At 40.7% G+C, this 26,347-nt stretch overlaps 1 protein-coding gene across 2 annotated transcripts in view; it reads right to left on the reverse strand.

The window, feature by feature from the left end:
- Acat1 (Acetyl-CoA acetyltransferase 1) overlaps positions 1–26,347 on the reverse strand; it is a 78,232-nt gene that overhangs the window by 2,802 nt on the left and 49,083 nt on the right. For both annotated transcript variants that reach the window (XM_071680995.1, XM_071681004.1), the window contains exon 11: positions 10,938–11,019. In XM_071680995.1, coding sequence (XP_071537096.1) covers positions 10,938–11,019 — 82 coding nt within the window. The remainder of the gene's footprint in view (positions 1–10,937; positions 11,020–26,347) is intronic.

Below are 26,347 nucleotides of genomic sequence, written 5' to 3' on the forward strand. Positions count from 1 at the left end.
AAATTGGAGGTGGAAAGATGGAGTGAAAAAGATTTTGTGTGATCGGGGCCTGAACATGCAGGAGGGTGAAAGGAGGGCAAGGAATAGAGTGAATTGGAGCGATGTGGTATACCGGGGTTGACGTGCTGTCAGTGGATTGAATCAAGGCATGTGAAGCGTCTGGGGTAAACCATGGAAAGCTGTGTAGGTATGTGTATTTGCGTGGGTGGACGTGTGTATATGCATGTGTGTGGGAGGGTTGGGCCATTTCTTTCGTCTGTTTCCTTGCGCTACCTTGCAAACGCGGGAGACAGCGACAAAGTATAAAAAAAAAAAAAATATATATATATATATATATTATCCCTGGGGATAGGGGAGAAAGAATACTTCCCATGTATTCCCTGCGTGTCGTAGAAGGCGACTAAAAGGGGAGGGAGCGGGTGGCTGGAAATCCTCCCCTCTCGTTTTTTTTTTAATTTTCCAAAAGAAGGAACAGAGAAGGGGGCCAGGTGAGGATTTTCCCTCTAAGGCCCAGTCCTCTGTTCTTGACGCTACCTCGCAAATGCGGGAAATGGCGAATCGTATGAAAAAATATATATATATATATATATATATATATATATATATATATATATATATATATATATATATATATATATAATGAGAGTTGGGGTGAGAGACTATCAGTAAATTTTAGGGAGAATAAAAAGATGTTCTGGAAGGAGGTAAATAGGGTGCGTAAGACAAGGGAGCAAATGGGAACTTCAGTGAAGGGCGTAAATGGGGAGGTGATAACAAGTAGTGGTGATGTGAGAAGGAGATGGAATGAGTATTTTAAAGGTTTGTTGAATGTGTCTGATGACAGAGTAGCAGATATAGGGTATTTGGGTCGAGGTGGTGTGCAAAGTGAGAGGGTTAGGGAAAATGATTTGGTAAACAGAGAAGAGGTAGTAAAAGCTTTGCGGAAGATGAAAGCCGGCAAGGCAGCAGGTTTGGATGGTATTGCAGTGGAATTTATTAAAAAAGGGGGTGACTGTATTGTTGACTGGTTGGTAAGGTTATTTAATGTATGTATGACTCATGGTGAGGTGCCTGAGGATTGGCGGAATGCGTGCATAGTGCCATTGTACAAAGGCAAAGGGGATAAGAGTGAGTGCTCAAATTACAGAGGTATAAGTTTGTTGAGTATTCCTGGTAAATTATATGGGAGGGTATTGATTGAAAGGGTGAAGGCATGTACAGAGCATCAGATTGGGGAAGAGCAGTGTGGTTTCAGAAGTGGTAGAGGATGTGTGGATCAGGTGTTTGCTTTGAAGAATGTATGTGAGAAATACTTAGAAAAGCAAATGGATTTGTATGTAGCATTTATGGATCTGGAGAAGGCATATGATAGAGTTGATAGAGATGCTCTGTGGAAGGTATTAAGAATATATGGTGTGGGAGGAAAGTTGTTAGAAGCAGTGAAAAGTTTTTATCGAGGATGTAAGGCATGTGTACGTGTAGGAAGAGAGGAAAGTGATTGGTTCTCAGTGAATGTAGGTTTGCGGCAGGGGTGTGTGATGTCTCCATGGTTGTTTAATTTGTTTATGGATGGGGTTGTTAGGGAGGTAAATGCAAGAGTCTTGGAAAGAGGGGCAAGTATGAAGTCTGTTGGGGATGAGAGAGCTTGGGAAGTGAGTCAGTTGTTGTTCGCTGATGATACAGCGCTGGTGGCGGATTCATGTGAGAAACTGCAGAAGCTGGTGACGGAGTTTGGTAAAGTGTGTGGAAGAAGAAAGTTAAGAGTAAATGTGAATAAGAGCAAGGTTATTAGGTACAGTAGGGTTGAGGGTCAAGTCAATTGGGAGGTGAGTTTGAATGGTGAAAAACTGGAGGAAGTGAAGTGTTTTAGATATCTGGGAGTGGATCTGTCAGCGGATGGAACCATGGAAGCGGAAGTGGATCATAGGGTGGGGGAGGGGGCGAAAATTTTGGGAGCCTTGAAAAATGTGTGGAAGTCGAGAACATTATCCCGGAAAGCAAAAATGGGTATGTTTGAAGGAATAGTAGTTCCAACAATGTTGTATGGTTGCGAGGCGTGGGCTATGGATAGAGTTGTGCGCAGGAGGATGGATGTGCTGGAAATGAGATGTTTGAGGACAATGTGTGGTGTGAGGTGGTTTGATCGAGTAAGTAACGTAAGGGTAAGAGAGATGTGTGGAAATAAAAAGAGCGTGGTTGAGAGAGCAGAAGAGGGTGTTTTAAAATGGTTTGGGCACATGGAGAGAATGAGTGAGGAAAGATTGACCAAGAGGATATATGTGTCGGAGGTGGAGGGAACGAGGAGAAGAGGGAGACCAAATTGGAGGTGGAAAGATGGAGTGAAAAAGATTTTGTGTGATCGGGGCCTGAACATGCAGGAGGGTGAAAGGAGGGCAAGGAATAGAGTGAATTGGAGCGATGTGGTATACAGGGGTTGACGTGCTGTCAGTGGATTGAATCAAGGCATGTGAAGCGTCCGGGGTAAACCATGGAAAGCTGTGTAGGTATGTATATTTGTGTGTGTGGACGTGTGTATGTACATGTGTATGGGGGGGGTTGGGGAATTACTTTCGTCTGTTTCCTTGCGCTACCTCGCAAACGCGGGAAACAGCGACAAAGTATAAAAAAAAAAAAAAAAAAAATATATATATATATATATATATATATATTTTTTTTTTTTTTTTACACGATTCGCCATTTCCCGCGTTAGCGAGGTAGCGTTAAGAACAGAGGATTGAGCCTTTGAGGGAATATCCTCACTTAGCCCCCTTCTCTGTTCCTTCTTTTGGAAAATTAAAAACGAGAGGGGAGGATTTCCAGCCCCCCGCTCCCTTCCCTTTTAGTCGCCTTCTACGACACGCAGGGAATACGTGAGAAGTATTCTTTCTCTCCTATCCCCAGGGATAATATATATATATATATATATATATATATATATATATATATATATATATATATATATATATTATTATTTTTTATTTTTATTATACTTTGTCGCTGTCTCCCGCGTTTGCGAGGTAGCGCAAGGAAACAGACGAAAGAAATGGCCCAACCCACCCCCATACACATGTATATACATACGTCCATACACGCAAATATATATACCTACACAGCTTTCCATGGTTTACCCCAGACGCTTCACATGCCTTGATTCAATCCACTGACAGCACGTCAACCCCGGTATACCACATCGCTCCAATTCACTCTATTCCTTGCCCTCCTTTCACACTTCTGCATGTTCAGGCCCCGATCACACAAAATCTTTTTCACTCCATCTTTCCACCTCCAATTTGGTCTCCCTGTTCTCCTCGTTCCCTCCACCTCCGACACATATATCCTCTTGGTCAATCTTTCCTCACTCATTCTCTCCATGTGCCCAAACCACTTCAAAACACCCTCTTCTGCTCTCTCAACCACGCTCTTTTTATTTCCACACATCTCTCTTACCCTTACGTTACTCACTCGATCAAACCACCTCACACCACACATTGTCCTCAAACATCTCATTTCCAGCACATCCATCCTCATGCGCACAACTCTATCCATAGCCCACACCTCGCAACCATACAACATTGTTGGAACCACTATTCCTTCAAACATACCTATTTTTGCTTTCCGAGATAATATTCTCGACTTCCACACATTCTTCAAGGCCCCCAGAATTTTCGCCCCCTCCCCCACCCTATGATCCACTTCCGCTTCCATGGTTCCATCCGCTGCCAGATCCACTCCCAGATATCTAAAACACTTCACTTCCTCCAGTTTTTCTCCATTCAAACTCACCTCCCAATTGACTTGACCCTCAACCCTACTGTACCTAATAACCTTGCTCTTATTCACATTTACTCTTAACTTTCTTCTTCCACACACTTTACCAAACTCAGTCACCAGCTTCTGCAGTTTCTCACATGAATCAGTCACCAGCGCTGTATCATCAGCGAACAACAACTGACTCACTTCCCAAGCTCTCTCATCCCCAACAGACTTCATACTTGCCCCTCTTTCCAAAACTCTTGCATTTACCTCCCTAACAACCCCATCAATAAACAAATTAAACAACCATGGAGACATCGCACACCCCTGCCGCAAACCTACATTCACTGAGAACCAATCACTTTCCTCTTTTCCTACACGTACACATGCCTTACATCCTCGATAAAAACTTTTCACTGCTTCTAACAACTTTCCTCCCACACCATATATTCTTAATACCTTCCACAGAGCATCTCTATCAACTCTATCATATGCCTTCTCCAGATCCATAAATGCTACATACAAATCCATTTGCTTTTCTAAGTATTTCTCACATACATTCTTCAAAGCAAACACCTGATCCACACATCCTCTACCACTTCTGAAACCACACTGCTCTTCCCCAATCTGATGCTCTGTACATGCCTTCACCCTCTCAATCAATACCCTTCCATATAATTTACCAGGAATACTCAACAAACTTATACCTCTGTAATTTGAGCACTCACTCTTATCCCCTTTGCCTTTGTACAATGGCACTATGCACGCATTCCGCCAATCCTCAGGCACCTCACCATGAGTCATACATACATTAAATAACCTTACCAACCAGTCAACAATACAGTCACCCCCTTTTTTAATAAATTCCACTGCAATACCATCCAAACCTGCTGCCTTGCCGGCTTTCATCTTCCGCAAAGCTTTCACTACCTCTTCTCTGTTTACCAAATCATTTTCCCTAACCCTCTCACTTTGCACACCACCTCGACCAAAACACCCTATATCTGCCACTCTATCATCACACACATTCAACAAACCTTCAAAATACTCACTCCATCTCCTTCTCACATCACCACTACTTGTTATCACCTCCCCATTTGCGCCCTTCACTGAAGTTCCCATTTGCTCCCTTGTCTTACGCACTTTATTTACCTCCTTCCAGAACATCTTTTTATTCTCCCTAAAATTTAATGATACTCTCTCACCCCAACTCTCATTTGCCCTTTTTTTCACCTCTTGCACCTTTCTCTTGACCTCCTGTCTCTTTCTTTTATACATCTCCCACTCAATTGCATTTTTTCCCTGCAAAAATCGTCCAAATGCCTCTCTCTTCTCTTTCACTAATACTCTTACTTCTTCATCCCACCACTCACTACCCTTTCTAATCAACCCACCTCCCACTCTTCTCATGCCACAAGCATCTTTTGCGCAATCCATCACTGATTCCCTAAATACATCCCATTCCTCCCCCACTCCCCTTACTTCCATTGTTCTCACCTTTTTCCATTCTGTACTCAGTCTCTCCTGGTACTTCCTCACACAGGTCTCCTTCCCAAGCTCACTTACTCTCACCACCCTCTTCACCCCAACATTCACTCTTTTTTTCTGAAAACCCATACAAATCTTCACCTTAGCCTCCACAAGATAATGATCAGACATCCCTCCAGGTGCACCTCTCAGCACATTAACATCTAAAAGTCTCTCTTTCGCACGCCTGTCAATTAACACGTAATCCAATAACGCTTTCTGGCCATCTCTCCTACTTACATAAGTATACTTATGTACATCTCGCTTTTTAAACCAGGTATATATATATAGGGGAGAAAGAATACTTCCCACGTATTCCCTGCGTGTCGTAGAAGGCGACTAAAAGGGAAGGGAGCGGGGGGCTGGAAATCCTCCCCTCTCGTTTTTTTTTTTTTTCTTTTTTTTCCAAAAGAAGGAACAGAGAAGAGGTCCAGGTGAGGATATTCCCTCAAAGGCCCAGTCCTCTGTTCTTAACGCTACCTCGCTATCGCGGGAAATAGCGAATAGTATAAAAAAAAAAAAAAAATATATATATGTATATATTCTTTTTTCTTTTAAACTATTTGCCATTTCCCACGTTAGTGACGTAGCATTAAGAACAGAGGACTGGGCCTTTTTTGGAATATCCTCACCTGGCCCCCTCTGTTTCTTCTTTTGGAAAATTAAAAAAAAAAAAGAGAATGGAGTATTTCCAGCCCCCCGCTCCCTCCCCTTCTAGTCGCCTTCTACGACACGCAGGGAATACGTGGGAAGTATTCTTAATCCCCTATCCCCAGGGATAATTTTTTTTTTTTTTTTGCTTTGTCGCTGTCTCCCGTGTTTGCGAGGTAGCGCAAGGAAACAGACGAAAGAAATGGCCCAACCCACTCCCATACACATGTATATACATCCGTCCACACACGCAAATATACATACCTAGACAGCTTTCCATGGTTTACCCCAGACTCTTCACATGCCCTGATTCAATCCACTGACAGCACGTCAACCCCGGTATACCACCTCAATCCAATTCACTCTATTCCTTGCCCTCTTTTCACCCTCCTGCATGTTCAGGCCCCGATCACACAAAATCTTTTTCACTCCATCTTTCCACCTCCAATTTGGTCTCCCACTTCTCGTTCCCTCCACCTCCGACACGTATATCCTCTTGGTCAATCTTTCCTCACTCATTCTCTCCATGTGCCCAAACCATTTCAAAACACCCTCTTCTGCTCTCTCAACCACGCTCTTTTTATTTCCACACATTTCTCTCACCCTTACGTTACTTACTCGATCAAACCACCTCACACCACACAGTGTCCTCAAACATCTCATTTCCAGCACATCCATCCTCCTGCACACAACTCTATCCATAGCCCACGCCTCGCAACCATACAACATTGTTGGAACCACTATTCCTTCAAACATACCCATTTTTGCTTTCTGAGATAGTGTTCTCGATTTCCACACATTCTTCAAGGCTCCCAGAATTTTCATCCCCTGCCCCACCCTATGATCCGCTTCCGCTTCCATGGTTCCATCCGCTGCCACATCCACTCCCAGATATCTAAAACACTTTACTTCCTCCAGTTTTTCTCCATTCAAACTCACCTCCCAATTGACTTGACCCTCAACCCTACTGTACCTAATAACCTTGCTCTTATTCACATTTACTCTTAACTTTCTTCTTTCACACACTTTACCAAACTCAGTCACCAGCTTCTGCAGTTTCTCACTTGAATCAGCCACCAGCGCTGTATCATCAGCGAACAACAACTGACTCACTTCCCAAGCTCTCATCCCCAACAGACTTCATACTTGCCCCTCTTTCCAAAACTCTTGCATTCACCTCCCTAACAACCCCATCCATAAACAAATTAAACAACCATGGAGACATCACACACCCCTGCCGCAAACCTACATTCACTGAGAACCAATCACTTTCCTCTCTTCTTACACGTACATATGCCTTACATCCTCGATAAAAACTTTTCACTGCTTCTAACAACTTGCCTCCCACACCATATATTCTTAATAACTTCCACAGAGCATCTCTATCAACTCTATCATATGCCTTCTCCAGATCCATAAATGCTACATACAAATCCATTTGCTTTTCTAAGTATTTCTCACATACATTCTTCAAAGCAAACACCTGATCCACACATCCTCTACCACTTCTGAAACCACACTGATGCTCTGTACATGCCTTCACCCTCTCAATCAATATGCTCCCATATAATTTACCAGGAATACTCAACAAACTTATACCTTTGTAATTTGAGCACTCACTCTTATCCCCTTTGCCTTTGTACAATGGCACTATGCATGCATTCCGCCAATCCTCAGGCACCTCACCATGAGTCATACATACATTAAATAACCTTACCAACCAGTCAATAATACAGTCACCCCCTTTTTTAATAAATTCCACTGCAATACCATCCAAACCTGCTGCCTTGCTGGCTTTCATCTTCCGCATGGATGGGGTTGTTAGGGAGGTAAATGCAAGAGTTTTGGAAAGAGGGGCAAGTATGAAGTCTGTTGGGGATGAGAGAGCTTGGGAAGTGAGTCAGTTGTTGTTCGCTGATGATACAGCGCTGGTGGCTGATTCATGTGAGAAACTGCAGAAGCTGGTGACTGAGTTTGGAAAAGTGTGTGGAAGAAGAAAGTTAAGAGTAAATGTGAATAAGAGCAAGGTTATTAGGTACAGTAGGGTTGAGGGTCAAGTCAATTGGGAGGTGAGTTTGAATGGAGAAAAACTGGAGGAAGTGAAGTGTTTTAGATATCTGGGAGTGGATCTGGCAGCGGATGGAACCATGGAAGCGGAAGTGGATCATAGGGTGGGGGAGGGGGCGAAAATCCTGGGGGCCTTGAAGAATGTGTGGAAGTCGAGAACATTATCTCGGAAAGCAAAAATGGGTATGTTTGAAGGAATAGTGGTTCCAACAATGTTGTATGGTTGCGAGGCGTGGGCTATGGATAGAGTTGTGCGCAGGAGGATGGATGTGCTGGAAATGAGATGTTTGAGGACAATGTGTGGTGTGAGGTGGTTTGATCGAGTGAGTAACGTAAGGGTAAGAGAGATGTGTGGAAATAAAAAGAGCGTGGTTGAGAGAGCAGAAGAGGGTGTTTTGAAATGGTTTGGGCACATGGAGAGAATGAGTGAGGAAAGATTGACCAAGAGGATATATGTGTCGGAGGTGGAGGGAACGAGGAGAACAGGGAGACCAAATTGGAGGTGGAAAGATGGAGTGAAAAAGATTTTGTGTGATCGGGGCCTGAACATGCAGGAGGGTGAAAGGAGGGCAAGGAATAGAGTGAATTGGATCGATGTGGTATACCGGGGTTGACGTGCTGTCAGTGGATTGAATCAAGGCATGTGAAGCGTCTGGGGTAAACCATGGAAAGCTGTGTAGGTATGTATATTTGCATGTGTGGACATATGTATATACATGTGTATGGGGGGGGGTTGGGCCATTTCTTTCGTCTGTTTCCTTGCGCTACCTCGCAAACGCGGGAGACAGCGACAAAGTATAATAATAAAAAATAATAATAATGACTCATGGTAAGATGCCTGAGGATTGGCAGAATGCTTGCATAGTGCCATTGTACAAAGGCAAAGGGGATAAAGGTGAGCGCTCAAATTACAGAGTTATAAGTTTGTTGAGTATTCCTGCGAAATTTTGAAATTATATGGGGGAGTATTGATTGAGAGGGTGAAGGCAAGTATAGGACATCAGATTGGGGAAGAGCAGTGTGGCTTCAGAAGTGGTAGAGGATGGGTGGATCAGGTGTTTGCTTTGAAAAATGTATGTGAGAAATACTTAGAAAAGCAAATGGATTTGTATGTAGCATTTATGGATCTGGAGAAGGCATATCATATAGAGATGCTCTGTGGAAGGTATCAAGAATATATGGTGTAAGAGGCACGTTGCTAGAAGCAGTGAAAAGTTTTTATCGAGGATATAAGGCATGTGTATGAGTAGGAAGAGAGGAAAGTGATTGGTTCTCTGTGAGTGTCAGTTTGCAGCAGGGGTGTGTTATGTCTCCATGGTTGTTTAATTTGTTTATGGATGGGAGTGTTAGGGAGGTGAATGCAAGAGTTTTGGAGAGAGGGGCAAGTATGCAGTCTGTTGTGGATGATAGTGCTTGAGAAGTGAGTCAGTTATTGTTCGGTGATGATACAGCACTGGTGGCTGATTCGGGTGAGAAACTGCAGAAGCTGGTGACTTAGTTTGTTAAAGTGTGTGAAAGAAGAAAGCTGAGAGTGAATGTGAATAAGAGCAAGGTTATTAGGTACAGTAGGGTTGAAAGACAAGTATATTGAGAGGTAAGTTTGAATGGAGAAAAACTGGAGGAAGTAAAGTGTTTTAGATATCTGAGAGTGGATGGAACCATGGAAGCAGAAGTGAGTTATAGGGTGGGGGAGGGGAGCAAAAGTTCTGGGAGCATTGAAAAATGTGTGGAAGGCGAGAATGTTATCTCGGAAAGCAAAAATGGTTATGTTTGAGGGAATAGTGGTTCCAACAATGTTATATGGTTGCAAGGCGTAGGCTATAGATAGAGCTGTGCAGAGGAGGATGGATGTGCTAGAAATGAGATGTTTGAGGACAGTATGTGGTGTGAGGTGGTTTGATCAATTACGTAATGAATGGGTAAGAGAGATGTGTGGTAATAAAAAGAGTATGGTTGAGAGAGCAGAAGAGGGTGTTTTGAAATGGTTTGGTCACATGGAGAGAATGAGAGAGAAAAGATTGACAAAGAGAATATATGTGTCAAAGGTTGAGGGAATGAGAAGTGGGAGACCAAATTGGAGGTGAAAAGACGGAGTGAAAAAGATTTTGAGTGATCGGGGCCTGAACATGCAGGAGGGTGAAAGGCATGCAAGGAATAGAGTAAATTGGAACGATGTGGTATACCGGAGTCAACGTGTTGTCAATGGACTGAACCAGGGCATGTGAAGCATCTGGGGCAAACCATGGAAAGTTTAGTGGGGCCTGGGTGTGGAAAGGGAGTTGTGGTTTCGGTACATTATACATGGACTATTGTACTTTAAAGCACAAACAGTGCTCATTCTGTTACATGGAAAATGTAGTCTATACATGACCGAGTTTAATGTTTTGAAGAAGCCAAGATCTTTCTCAGTGGTATGTCAATATTACATACATGTTTGATTTATTGATGAAAATAGAAAAATGAAAGAATAATGAAGATATGAACCTGAGACATTCTTTCATTTTTCTGCTTTCATCAATAAATAAAAGTATGGAAGAAATGTTGGTAAGATGTACTGTTACATATTTTCCTTACAGGCTGAAAATCATCAAAGCCAGATACAACTTAGTGGAATACATTGTTAATCAGTTCCCTAGTACTAAAAAACTTGGTATGTACATGTAGATTACATACGTAAAAGTGGTTTACTCATCAAAATGAAATCATTACAAGCTCAAATCTACATTCATCATGGACTTAAACCACATTGGATGCTTGTCCCATATGATACACTCATATAAAAACAGACTGAAGAACAATCTGGTGAGATACGTTTAATGAAGAGGACACTATTAAGGTGAAGTTATTAAGACTAAACATCATATTTAGTGAAGTTATTGAGACTAAACATCATATTTAATCACACAGGACAAAAAAATAAAGCAGTTCAATAGACTTACCTCAAGAGCAACATCGCAGAGAGGACATGGATTCTTGGTAAAGAGAGTTACAGTCGGTTTACTAGAACTCTTGGGATGCCATCTGTTAATGAATGAAGACTGAGTTAAGATAAACAGAAGAGTACAGTTGAAAATACATATGGAGTAATGCAGAAACATCGCATGAATCCACTTTTGTATATTGAAATTATAGCATGTCATTCTGAGTAAACAATATTTTGGTACATTTTCCTCTGGAACTTCAAATACCTGACTTTGCAACCATTCATACCATCTATCTAACTTCATTCACAATTCAGTGTGGATCAGTTAAATACAGCCTCCTGCAACATCGCGTATACCATCCTCAACCCTTGCCACATGTGTTGCATAGAAACATGGACTCCCTTAGTTATGATAGTATTTCTTACTTTTTCACTTTATACAAAAGTTTTATCAAGAGAAAGCAGCATTTCCATGCACAAAATGATTTTATTGCATCTTATATCCATTCATTGCAATAGCACAAAGGTCCTTAACTGTGGTTTCTGAACCATTTTCCTGATGATCAACTGGAAAGCCAAAAAACATCCATAATATTGCAGCACATTTCTTACATGACAAAAAATTCTTTTTTATGCTCATCTATGTAAGATTTTATCACAAAACCTATTGTAATAAAGGAATATTAGCAGTACGCTCTAAAATACTTGTCTTAAAAAGAAATACTGTTCCAGGCAAGGGAACATTAAGTTAAGAAGGTTAAGAACTCCTGCTCTAGCATCTTCATCTGAAATACCCCTGGTCCCAATAAATTCTCTCTACATCTTTCAAAGTTTTCTTTTCCTTGTTCCTTCTGTCAACATACTAACAAACCTATCATGTGCCATACTTTGTAAATAGGTTAGAATACAAAGATTGTAGTAGAGGAAGCAATGCAATAACATTGGAATGGTGGAGATAAACTCATTAAAGAGCTTAAGACTTGCTTAATCTGCCTGGAAGGGGAAATCATAGCAAGAATAGCAACAAGATAAAAGAAGTTGAGCACTGGCCTTCTTAGTAAGGGTCACACAGTATCCACTTAACCACCACAGGGATAGAATTCCCTGCTCTTCTCTGTCAAATTTCTTGTGGGATTGGTTAAGGGCAGTTCCTGCTATGTTCTACTCAGCACCACAGGGAGTGAACATTTCATGCAGCTACCTGTACCCTCTAGCTATATTTGGGTAGCTCTGTGGAGGAAGAGAGGGACGACATTTGTTGCCCTGTCCTACTCATGAGTCTTGGCAGGGGCGTGCATACCAATCCCACCAGCAACAGCTGTATTAATTGTGCCTGACCCCAAGGCCAACCATGCCTCCATCCTGCCCCTCACATGTAGATGAAGTTACTCTATACTTCTCCCTGTGACCAACATTGGCTGCACACAAGGAAAGCTATCCTTTACCACACAGAGCACTGAGTGAACATGACAGAGATGTCTTCCCTAAAGAAACGGAGGACCTAAAAAAGTGACTTGGGCAACCACCACCCAATTGTACTTGCAACCCCTATGGCAGATGACAAGCTTTTATCAAGGTCAAACGATCAGTACTAAAAAGTGAAACTTTCCACCAGACAAATGCACAGAGGTAATTATCAATGGTTGACACATGTGGCAAAAGTATCCACAGGCCAAATTTCACTTCGGAAACAATGCTAATAATCATGTCACCTTGAAAAAATCATCAACAATTAAGTGAAGAACTAACCAACAATGTTTTTGAAGGTATACATATGTAGATATCTCCAAAATGACTGTGCACACCCTAACAAGACTAGCATCATCATCTTGGGACTTCATAACTACCAAGACCTTGCAATCCTCCTTCAAAATGAAAACATCAAGAATGTTAAACAAATCAGAATTAAAAAAGAAGTCATAGCAGACTGGATCAGTAGTGAAGACCCACTAAGGAGACTCATAGTCCCTGGTGTATATCTATCGTCTTAACCAAGACGGCATTGTTAAAAATGCCAGAGATGAGAATTGTGGTGAATGTCAAGATCTAAGTCCTTCTGGTATGGTATATGTGCAGGTTGACATCCCACACAAAGATGTAAGAAAAAACTTGACAATGGGGAGACTGCACCAAGCGGCCATCTCCACTCCAATAACCTAAAGAGCAACCACAGCGTAGACCTGCCTCTCCATCTCCTCCCACCATGTCCAGTGCTGGTTGAACTCCTGGAATTCAAACCTCATAAAACATGGTAACTCCTGGCAGGACAAGGAATAGGGTAGTCTCCCCAAATATACAGGTACCACTCGGTATAACTAGTAAACAGATTGTTGGCAACAGTGATCTAGAAAATAAATTAAGTGATTATTGAAATTTAAAGAAATATGAAAGAAATCCAAAAGCAGAATGAAAGAAATACTTAAAGCCATAAAAGTTCAACAAAATCTATTGAAGTGCTTTGTGACAAAATGCAGATGCTAAGTGATAAGGTTGATGCATACCAACAAGTAATAAGAACACCTGTACATGGTGATAAGGAGGTAAGCATGCATGAGTCTATCAATGGGCTATGTGAGAAATTCCAGTTGCTAAGTGAAAAGGTTGATGTACACCAAAAGGTGGCGGGAACACCAGAACATGGTAATGACAGGAAGGCTGATGTGTTCAAATACAATGATGTACTCTGTGAGAAATTACATGAGCTAAGCAAATAGGTTACTGAGCAGCAAAAACATATAATGCCTTTAAAAATGAAAAGATAAACAACAATGTATTACTATCAGGAGATACATTAGTTTGTGGTGCTTCACACACTGATAATGATAGGGAGATAAAAGAAGCAGAGGTTGAAAACTTGTTAAAGAAAACAATTCCCAAGCATCTTAATGGTTAAGAATTAGAGACCTACCGAGTCATTCTACAGTTACTGAAAATACAAGAAACATTGTGCTAAATCAGTATAAGGAAATACATGAAAGACTTGACATCATAAGGGAGATCAAAGCAGCTTTTAATGAAAATGGCAAACAGGAACATCGCTCAACAGTACAGTGACATCACAATAATCTGTTGGAACATTGCCTCTATGAAAAAAGATATTCTGACCTCCACCTTAAGGTTGTTCCCAAGGACAAGGATGTTGAACACCCCCTGGCAAACCTTCATATAAATTACCAAATTACAAATGCTATTATCCTAGATCTACTAACATGCATCTAATGTACATAAAACAGTCACTGTCTCATGTACCATTATCTTCCCAAAAACCTCATGTATTCCAATACCACAGTATTATGGTACACAGCAGTAATTCTACACTTGGTGTACTGAATACCTATGCACCTGCCAACCTCCTTCACCACACAGATTTACCTTTTCACATACTGAACCTACTGTCTTAATTGGAAACCTTAATGCTTGACACAAGAATTTAGATGATTTCTTCAGTAACACTAACAGCAGACGTCTAATCTCACTCCTAAAAACATATGATGATGTTCAAATCATCAGTAAGAATCAACCAACACACATTATGGGGAATCCTTGACAGGTGTATTGGCTTAAACTTGTCCTATACAACTCAGTTCTGATAGTGCTGATGATCTTATGTTTGACCACCTGCTAATATCAGTTACAATAATTATAGCTAATGTCAACTTATCTGGTGTCAAACTGAGCAGAAAATTATTAATAGTGAAAAAAGAACATCAAAATTGGTTCATAAATTATATCTCTAACTGATACAAGGATTATGAACATTTGTACAAATGTAGTAACTTTTAACGATAACCTTGAGACTTCATACAATTTCTCTAAGCAAAGCAAGCTAACTTCAGAGAGTAGAATGAATATTAAGCACCTTACAATAGGCCACATCAGTACTATAATGACCCTGAACTGAAACAGCTTAAATTTATAGCTAGGTAAATATGTAATTGATATAGACAACTTTGAACACAACACCCAAAATGCTAAAACATTTTCAAACATCTCTTGCTGCAGCAAGGGAACAACTGATTGAACAAAGACAAGATGACTGGGAATAGTTTGTTAGTACACTAAATCAACAAATTCCTCTAAACCAAACTTGGGAGGGTATTAACAGAATCACTGGAATGAAAAGCAAACTAGCGTCTCATTCCAACCCATTGCAAAAGGCTAATGAATCACTCACGAAATAGGCTCTTACTTCTAGCTATAACATGCTGTCACCTAAGACTAACGATACTTTGTACAAATCCAAAGATTTTTTTTTTTTTTTTTTTTTTTTTGCTTTCTCGCTGTCTCCCGCGTTTGCGAGGTAGCGCAAGGAAACAGACGAAAGAAATGGCCCAACCCACCCCCATACACATGTATATACATACGTCCACACACGCAAATATACATACCTACACAGCTTTCCATGGTTTACCCCAGACGCTTCACATGCCTTGATTCAATCCACTGACAGCACGTCAACCCCGGTATACCACATCGCTCCAATTCACTCTATTCCTTGCCCTCCTTTCACCCTCCTGCATGTTCAGGCCCCGATCACACAAAATCTTTTTCACTCCATCTTTCCACCTCCAATTTGGTCTCCCTCTTCTCCTCGTTCCCTCCACCTCCGACACATATATCCTCTTGGTCAATCTTTCCTCACTCATTCTCTCCATGTGCCCAAACCATTTCAAAACACCCTCTTCTGCTCTCTCAACCACGCTCTTTTTATTTCCACACATCTCTCTTACCCTTACGTTACTTACTCGATCAAACCACCTCACACCACACATTGTCCTCAAACATCTCATTTCCAGCACATCCATCCTCCTGCGCACAACTCTATCCATAGCCCTCGCCTCGCAACCATACAACATTGTTGGAACCACTATTCCTTCAAACATACCCATTTTTGCTTTCTGAGATAATGTTCTCGACTTCCACACATTCTCCAAGGCTCCCAGAATTTTCGCCCCCTCCCCCACCCTATGATCCACTTCTGCTTCCATGGTTCCATCCGCTGCCAGATCCACTCCCAGATATCTAAAACACTTTACTTCCTCCAGTTTTTCTCCTTTCAAACTCACCTCACAATTGACTTGACCCTCAACCCTACTGTACCTAATAACCTTGCTCTTATTCACATTTACTCTTAACTTTCTTCTTCCACACACTTTACCAAACTCAGTCACCAGCTTCTGCAGTTTCTCACATGAATCAGCCACCAGCGCTGTATCATCAGCGAACAACAACTGACTCACTTCCCAAGCTCTCTCATCCCCAACAGACTTCATACTTGCCCCTCTTTCCAAAACTCTTGCATTCACCTCCCTAACAACCCCATCCATAAACAAATTAAACAACCATGGAGACATCACACACCCCTGCCGCAAACCTACATTCACTGAGAACCAATCACTTTCCTCTCTTCCTACACGTACACATGCCTTACATCCTCGATAAAAATCCAAAGATATGTCTCCTAAGAACATGTCTCCTAATATTAGTGGTTTCTTACATGGCAAAAGTGTACACAAGCATATCATTACTTTCCTTACAGTTCTTGAGGACAGACAGCATAAGTACACCACATTTCTTGACCAATAAGCTGCACTTGATGCTGCTAACAGGTAAGGTATTTTGCAAAAGTTATCAAAATTGGACATAGGTCGCCAGCTTCTGCACTAGATACTCTGCCATCTCTCAAATAGAAAGTCTCCTGTGTTGTTTTAAGGCTACAAAACTGAAGTTAAAGACACGCTACTTGCCACTCCCTAAAGTGAAGTACATGGCCCCCACCTTGTTCAGTGTACTAATCAATGCATTACTGAAATCGACTTGTGTTCCAGAAATATTACTATTAGTTATGCTGATGATATTCTTATATACACAAAAACATATCATAAAATGCAAACTACTTTTAAATGCATATGCGCTGCTTGTGAAAGCCTTGGCTTTATCCTTTCTATAGATGAAATAAAGGTCTTCAATAAACAGGTTAGTGACAGGAGCAGACCATCTGAACTGTAAATTGATGGAAAACAGATTGACTATGTCTCCTTTATATATTTTGGTGTCTCAGTCCCATGTATTGCAGCTGGTGTGCAAAAACTAAACCAACAATGTACAGGTACAGTTCTTACAGCTATTGCAGGACACAATCCTAGTTACGAGGCAAATATCAGAATCATTAAAGTGATATACATAGCTTATATTAGGTCTCTAATAGATTACCATGCACCAGTTTTGGTCCTGCAAAACAGTATAGGTATCTACAGACTTGAAAAAATGCAAAATAGAGCCTTAAGAATCATACATGGTTGCCTGAAGACCACTAAAGTACTCAACATGTGGAAGGAACTTAGTATTCCTAGCACTGAAGCCAGGATACTTGAAATCAGTCTTCTCATAGGACTGAAACTTCTGCATGGTGATTCAGATAGTGTTGTCTCTAAAGAATTGTTAAATCATATATGACGTGGCACAAGTGAATCTAAATGGATCCAAATTGCAGCCAAACACATGGCAATGTTTGGGGTACGTAATTTGAAGAAAACTAGGGAGCAACAGCATTTCTTACCTTTGGGGCAAATAACTCCCTTTGACATCACTATACTTACTTATCCACTAATGAATCTAGTTACTTATAGTCTTCACCTTCAACACTTTGGCAAAACATAAACTCCAGGCTGAAAATAACAGCCAGTGCATCTGTACTAATGTTTCTTGCAATTTTGCCTCTGGGAGGGTAGGTAGTAGTACCACTGTGATCCAGCCCAATGATTATAGATTCAAAAAGAATGGTAGAATTAACAATTGGGCATCTACCCTACAAACTGTGTTGTCCACCATACTTATTTTTCTTGAGCTGGTAGAAATCACAGCCACAGAAGGTTTAATTGTCTATGATTCTTTTATCTTCACTACTTGACCTTAACACCCTGAGATCAAAATGTATCATGTTAGTCTCTGAAGCCAGAGACAAATACTCACTCATTATCATTATTGTTCAAAGGAATCAAATCAAATTGTTATAAATTTCCTCTCACATATGCCTCCGTGAACATGACAAACCTTATGCTTTACGCCATATTTGCATTCAGCAATGGAGATGTTGAAAAAACATTGGGCAGTCAATCAGAAGCCTCAAAGCTGTAATTAGAAAGGAACTAACAGACCTCTTTGAGGCATGTAGATAACTTCAGAAACATACAAGTAGAAACATTTTTCATTACAGGAAATGTGTAAAGAAAAACATGTACATGGAGAAAACAATAAGATCAGCAGATTACAAGATGTAACTGCTAGAATAGGGCTAGGCAATAGGTACTATTGGTGTTTTGGCCTATCTGGAGATCTTAATCATGTGAATTGTAAAGTTTCAGGCCAAAGATTTGGACACAAATTAGAACACTATGTCTTAGAATGTGAAAAATAGAGCCTTTTATGGACAAATCTAAATAAGCCCTGCAAGATATGTCACAACAACTAATTGTCAACAAGATACCTGAAATTTTAAGTATGCACTGTATCCACATTTTGTATCTAGTTGATAAAACTTGCTATATGAATTTTTTTATGTAATGACACATATACAATGAATCAACTTTATAACAACCTCTACTATTAACCCATTGGGGTCTGACCAAGCCCCTTTATGACTTCTGTAATCCTTTTGTGCTTCCACTCACAGGAAGAGCATGGGATACACAATAAATTTGCTATTATTACTGGCACAAATCAGTTTAATACCAGTAAATTCTGGTAAATATTAACAGAAATATCAAAAACAGAAAATAGGTAAAAGTACTTTATGGAGGAGGATGCAACAGGGGGGACAGGAACCAAAGAGGAAATATGGTCAAGGCAACTCTGTAGACCTTATCAAGTTTTTTGAGAGTTTAGACTGAGAGCGGAAGTTGAATAACATGAGTATGGACCAGTGAAACAAAGAACTGTGTGAAATCTACAATGAAGGGATCAGAATGTGACTACCTTTGGAAGCCTATAGAGGAGGAGGATCAAAACAGAAAAAGACATGGTTCAATAGGAAATGTCTTCAGGTAAAAGAACTCCGGGTTGTACAATAAAGGAGATATTAACTATACTGCAGCTAGCCTGATGAAATTTTGTTATAAGTGTTAAAGATGTGTGCAGATATGCTTGATAAACCACTTGAATTACTGTTCAAGTTGTCACTAGAGGGAAACATAGTGCCAAGGGACTCCTTAAAGGTAATGTCATACTTATATATAAGATAGGAGACCAGAAACAAGCATTAAACTACAGATCTCACTAATATGTGAGGTATGTAGGTTCTAGAAAAGATTATTAGAAAGCAAGTCGATGACCTTTTGTGGAGGAGAAACTTCATAAGTGAGAGACAGCATGGTTTTAGGGAAAGGTCATCTGTAAATAACCTCTTGAGTTTTAAAAGAAAGTGAGCTCAGTCATAAACTAAAGGGAAGGCTGAGTGGATTGTCTGTACCTGGACTGCCAGAAGACATTTGAAATTGTACCAAATTGGAGGAATAACAGGGGAAACTCCTATGATGGACAATAGATTATCTCAGTAGGAGGGAACTAAAGATGCATGTCTAAGAAGCCTTTTTCAGATGGGTTGAAATGACCAGCAGAATACCTAAGGGTTTGGGTCTGGGTCCATTAATCTTCTTGATCTTATAATAATCATTTGCCTGAAGGTATGGAATCCTACCTAAATATGCTTACAGATGATGCAAAGGTCATGAGGGAAGTGAAAAGCAAGGAAGATTGCAGCAGTTTATGTGGACCAAAACAAGTCTCTAAAGTTGGTCTGAAACATCAGTGATTAAATTCTACCAGAGCAAATGTAAAGAGGATGGGACAAAGCAAGAGAAGGCCTTAATATGATTATTTCCTTGCAGGAAACAAGTGTCAGGATTCTATTTGTGAGAGGGACTTCTGAGTAGAAATCATCTTTAATATGTCATCACAATCACATATTAGGAGAATGGTGAAGGAGACAAACTGCCTGCTGGCAAATAACAACAGCTTTCAAGTATATGTATAGACAAGAAAATATTTAGCAAGCTATTCATACCCAATATAAGGTCAAAACTTGTATATGCCTCTCAGGTTTGGTCACTGCACCTAAAGCAGCACAGAGAACTCATAAAGTCCAAAAGAGGGCAATATGGATGGTGTTCCAGAATAAAGAAAGCCAAGCTACAAGGAAAGGCTAAAGGCTTTCAGTTTATATCCACCTTGGAAAAGAGAAGACTGAGGGGTGATCTAATCACAACCTTTAAGATTTTAAGAGACTGACGAAGTGGACACTTCTTTGAGAGATGTAGGGATGGAGCAACCATACGATATAACATGAAATTAAGTACGAAAATTGTACATTTTTAATGTAAGAGTGGTTAATGAATGGAACAGACTGACTGAGGACATGGTTAAAGTAGACAGATTCATAGATCCTAGAGGCAGTATGACAGTAGAATGTGTTCAAGAGATGGGTCCCCACAAGTGTATAACTCCCTCCCATACACAGGAGCAAAACAAACAAGTTCTGCAAGGTACAGAGGGGGGAGCAGAGATAGTTTAAGAAGGGCATTGTGGACAAGCAAAAGACGATCCCAAAATTCTCCAAGTTCACCAGAAGCAAACCACTAGTTCAAGAACAGCAAAATTAGGCTAAGAAGCTTGGAGGGAAGAACTCCTGAAGATGACAGGGAAATATGTGAGGAGCTGAAAGATTAATTTAATAAATGTTTTCAGAATGGAGGACAATACTGCAACACTATTAGCAAGATGATGGGAGAAAGAAACCCAAGTAGGTTCAAATCCTGGTCGCAACAATTTGTTTCCAGTCAACCCAACTGTTCTTCCTTCCTAAGGGGCTGCTTTATAAATTGGGTACCTGGCTTAGGCTAAGGTATAAATATATAAAGCATTAGCAAGGTGTCCTTGATTATTGTATTCAGCTGCTTGTGTGGTGTAACCAGAATCCACCTGCATGAGGTTAGAATGCAAATGGCTTCTCACTCCATAGTCTGTCATTCCCCTGCTATTGGAAATAGAGCAGCTTTGGAGCTGCAAGTGCTTAGTTAATACCAGGATCCTTTCATATTATGGGGTCCTGGGGAAATTATAAATAGATTGATAATTGCTCGTGCCATCTTAGCCAACACAAAAAAGGAAGGCTATTACAACAATTTTACCATTATTTGGCCCATGGTCCCGAGGAAGTCCCCCCATGTGTGCTGAAGATATGTTTGGCTAAGCTACTTAAAATGTTAGTGTAATATGTCCCAAGTAGAAAGGGTAGTTCCAAAATGAGGAGGATGACAAATGTGCCTACACTTATGAAAAGTGATTGGGAATTTGCACTGAACTATAATAAGGAAGCAAATGAATGACTACAGGTGTTACCTCTTTAATTTGGCAACCTTGGAACCTGGCCATTACTAGACAGTGGAAAACAGTAATTGACCCTTTTAAAGGCCCCCAGGAAAACCATCTTACCAATTATTATCAGCTTGGTTTTATGTGTTCCTGCAGATTTCCTGCAGCTAAGAAGTGTTACCCTATCTTTGAAATCCTTAACCCCAGATGGAGACTTCTCAATATCTTGGGCAAGGGTTTTTCATGGCATACGTTGCCAATACAGGGCAGATTCATCAGCATTATACACTTGTTTTGGGGCTATAAAAAAATTAACAGGACTGTTGATTAGCCTGGCTGCAGTGTAAACAGATTTTAGCACATTAAAACTGCTAACAACCCTGCCTTTGTGGCAGATCCACAAACTAATGGAGGCAGATTCAAAATGTGCTAGACCATGGGAGCTTCTGGACCACAGAGCACTGAATTAAAGAGGTACAACCTATACCTGCACAAGAAAGAGTACGTAACTGGGGGAATAAAGGTTTCAGGGAAGGAGGTCTTACATTATGAATCTTCAATACTGAAATGACAGAGTGAACTTCGTCATACATTAATGAGATGAATGGGTAATTTTTTTTCTAGACTGTGTGTTCCTTAACTGCCAGAAATCTTTTGACTCTGTAGCACTGAGGATGATAAAGAAATTAAAATTACAGCCGAGAAAAAGGGGCAGATTCCTTTACCAGAAAGAAGATTATCTTTGACCATACGAAACAGGATATCCTTGAAGTGGGCTGTCACAAGTATTGTGCTGTAGGGCTTAGTATCGAGCCCACTATCATCCTTGGTGGGGCAGACTGGATTCTTACCTAAACGTGTTTGCAGAGTAGTGCCAAGATCATTACAGAATGAATGACAGTGATTGCATCAGCTTACAGGGGGCCTTTACAGACTCAAAAGCTGGTTAGGAAAAAGAATAATGAAATCAAATCGAAGCGCAAAATAATGAAGATGGAACACAATGAAAGAAGGTATTAAAGTGCTTTTTACCTGGTGGGAAGTAAACTACAGGAATCTGCGATTGAAAAAGATATCTGGGGCTAGACACAATTCTGGAGAACTGCAAAAGATGTAAACTGTTTGCTAGGAAATATCAAAATTGCATTCAAGCACTGTTCATGATTGTGAAAATCATTCATGCACTGTTCATGATTATGGAAATCATTCAAGCACTGCTCATGATTAAGAAAATGTGTTAATTAACAAGCTATTTACAATATAGACCAAACCTGGACAATGCTTCTTAAGTCTCATCACTACATCCAAAGAAGCACAAAGATCTGATTAAGAGGGTCCTAGAGAAAAGCAATTAAGATGACACCTGAATTAAGGGGACTGAACCACTACAAAGCTTTTTCCACCACAAACGATGGAGGAATCTGATGACAGCCTTCAATCTTCCTAATCAGCTCGAATAGGATTACAATAAACATTTCCTCAGGCAGTACAATACCAGAGGCCATAACGAGAAACGGCAAAAATGGTTAAAAAGGAAGTAAAGAAGAACTACTGATTTAATACAAGGGTGGTGGGTGGTTAGAATATACTAACCAAGGAGACTGGGACTTTACAGTAATTCAGCTTCCTCCTTTCATACACATTCCATAACCTCGGACATCAGCATCTTGTGCTTCTATCTCATCTACAAACAACACCTGATGCACCTCACCAAGCTCCCCCCGTTTCTAACATATTATTGACCTGCCCCATGCTTCAAACACTTAAACTTACCTCCTTCATCATCCTATTCACAAAGAAAGCCATGGCAACATCAAACACCCATTTTGATCCTGTAACACTTACCTTCCTTAATATTTGCACACATACCTAACTCTCAAATTACAGAGGTATAAGTTTGTTGAGTATTCCTGGTAAATAATATGGGAGGGTATTGATTGAGAGGGTGAAGGCATATACAGAGCATCAGATTGGGGAAGAGCAGTGTGGTTTTAGAAGTTGTAGAGGATGTGTGGATCAGGTGTTTGCTTTGAAGAATGTATGTGAGAAATACTTAGAAAAGCAAATGGATTTGTATGTAGCATTTATGGATCTGGAGAAGGCATATGATAGAGTTGACAGAGATGCTCTGTGGAAGGTATTAAGAATATATGGTGTGGGAGGCAAGTTGTTAGAAGCAGTGAAAAGTTTTTATCGAGGATGTAAGGCATGTGTACGCGTAGGAAGAGAGGAAAGTGATTGGTTCTCAGTGAATGTAGGTTTGCGGCAGGGGTGTGTGATGTCTCCATGGTTGTTTAATTTGTTTAGGGATGAGGTTGTTAGGGAGGTGAATGCAAGAGTTTTGGAAAGAGGGGCAAGTATGAAGTCTGTTGGGGATGAGAGAGCTTGGGAAGTGAGTCAGTTGTTGTTCGCTGATGATACAGCGCTGGTGGCTGATTCATGTGAGAAACTGCAGAAGCTGGTGACTGAGTTTGGTAAAGTGGGTGAAAGAAGAAAGTTAAGAGTAAATGTGAATAAGATCAAGGTTATTAGGTACAGTAGGGTTGAGGGTCAAGTCAACTGGGAGGTAAGTTTGAATGGAGAAAAACTGGAGGAAGTGAAGTGTTTTAGATATCTGGGAGTGGATCTGGCAGCGGATGGAACCATGGAAGCGGAAGTGGATCATAGGGTGGGGGAGGGGGTGAAAATTCTGGGAGCCTTGAAGAATGTGTGGAAGTCGAGAACATTATCTCGGAAAGCGAAAATGGGTATGTTTGAAGGAATAGTGGTTCCAACAATGTTGTATGGTTGCGAGGCGTGGGCTATGGATAGAGTTGTGCGCAGGAGGATGGATGTGCTGGAAATGAGATGTTTGAGGACAATGTGTGGTGTGAGGTGGTTTGATCGAGTAAGTAACGTAAGGGTAAGAGAGATGTGTGGAAATAAAAAGAGCGTGGTTGAGAGAGCAGAAGAGGGTGTTTTGAAATGGTTTGGGCACATGGAGAGAATGAGTGAGGAAAGATTGACCAAGAGGATATATGTGTCGGAGGTGGAGGGAACGAGGAGAAGTGGGAGACCAAATTGAAGGTGGAAAGATGGAGTGAAAAAGATTTTGTGTGATCGGGGCCTGAACATGCAGGAGGGTGAAAGGAGGGCAAGGAATAGAGTGAATTGGAGCGATGTGGTATACCGGGGTTGACGTGCTGTAAGTGGATTGAATCAGGGCATGTGAAGCGTCTGGGGTAAACCATGGAAAGCCGTGTAGGTATGTATATTTGCGTGTGTGGACGTATGTATATACATGTGTATGGGGGTGGGTTGGGCCATTTCTTTCGTCTGTTTCCTTGCGCTACCTCGCAAACGCGGGAGACAGCGACAAAGCAAAAAACAAAAAAAAAAAAAACCTAACTCTCCTAGTAAAATCTTCTTACAACTTTTAGATTTCCTCAAACACCATGTACTCAAAACATCTTCCATAAGGCTTCTCTGTCAATCCTAATCAAATGTATTCTCTAGGCCCATAAATACCAATTACAAAAACCTGTCTTTCTCCAAGTATTTCTCACACAAGATTTTAAAAGGAAACACTTTGTTCACACTTCTTTGCCTCTCCTGAAGCTACATTGCTCCTCCTCAGTTATCGTTTCCTCTTGCATCTAACCAGGTATATTCAATAGAATCATACATTTGTAAATCAAGCTCTCATTTTTTTCACCTTGCCTTTTCATAAGGGCGCTGCTCATGCATTCTGTCAGTCCTCAAGTACCTCACCTTGGGCCTTACTAATAATCAATGGCACTCCATTTCATGAGAAATTCAAGTACAATACCACCACTTTTGCTACATTGTCACACTTAGTCTTCTGTAAGATTTTCACTACCTCTCTCTTCACCAAACCATTCATCAGAACTCACACTTCACACACTAACTCATCCCAGTCACAATGCATCCGCTGCTGACATCTGACACATTCAACAGTCCTTCAAAATACCCAACCTCATTTACATATCTTCATTGTCTGTCACCACTTCCTCATCCATTCCCCCTCATTTGTTCTCTTGTTCTCCTTTTACTATTCACCTCCATCTAAAATATTCTCTTATCCTTCATTGAGTATATCAGTACTCTCTCAACCTACCTCTTGTTTGCACTCTTAAAATTTTTTGCTTCTGTCTTTTCTTTTGAACTCAGGCCACTTTCCCTTTTATGCCTCCCATTCTTGGAGATATAATCCATACTACCCTTTCATCTTCCACTATCAATTCAGCTTCATCCCACCATTAACTACCCTTTCTTTTATATATATACCAACATCCCACCTTATACATAATACACATTTTACCTACTTAGCACTGCCTCTCAAAATACCTTCCAATCCTTACCCATTCCCCAATTTCATCTACTCTCACCTTGTGCCACTCTCAACTCTATCTTTTCGTTGTCATGCACATACACAGGCCTCTTTTTCCAGGCTCACTCACTTTCAACAATTCCTTCTCACACATCATTTGCTCTTTTCCTAAAACCACTTAAACTTTCACATTTGCCTCCACCAGGAGATAATCAGACCTTGTCCTTCTCAGCACATTCATATCCAACAACCGATTAATACTTAATACAATAATGCCCATGAACATCAAACCAAACAACCTAGAATGCACTTCTTTAAAATTGTATCCCAAATCAAGTCATATATCAGCACCAGTTCAACAAGCTGTTTCCCATTTTCATTTACACCAGGTATCCCATGCCTTCCATCATCCACTCTTGTATTCAGAATCCCCCATCTATCTATCTATCTACATCTCTGATGCCCATTTCCTCTGGGAACTCACATTAAGGGGGTGGCCACGGCACACACCATTCCACGCCTGCTTCCACCATTTCTCTCCCACCAGTATTCTATCTCTCTGTTTGCCCATGTCAGGTGGTTTTCCTCTCACACTAACCTTTTTAACTGTACCATCATACAATTTCCTTGCAAACTCCCAGTCTTGCATTTTTTCATGTGCCCAAACCACCTCCAAGTATTACATTTCACCCACTCCACAATTCATTCCTTGCCATTTCTCAAACACC

This window comes from Panulirus ornatus, chromosome 2, assembly GCF_036320965.1.
Source record: "Panulirus ornatus isolate Po-2019 chromosome 2, ASM3632096v1, whole genome shotgun sequence".
Classification (NCBI taxonomy): Eukaryota; Metazoa; Arthropoda; class Malacostraca; order Decapoda; family Palinuridae; genus Panulirus; species Panulirus ornatus.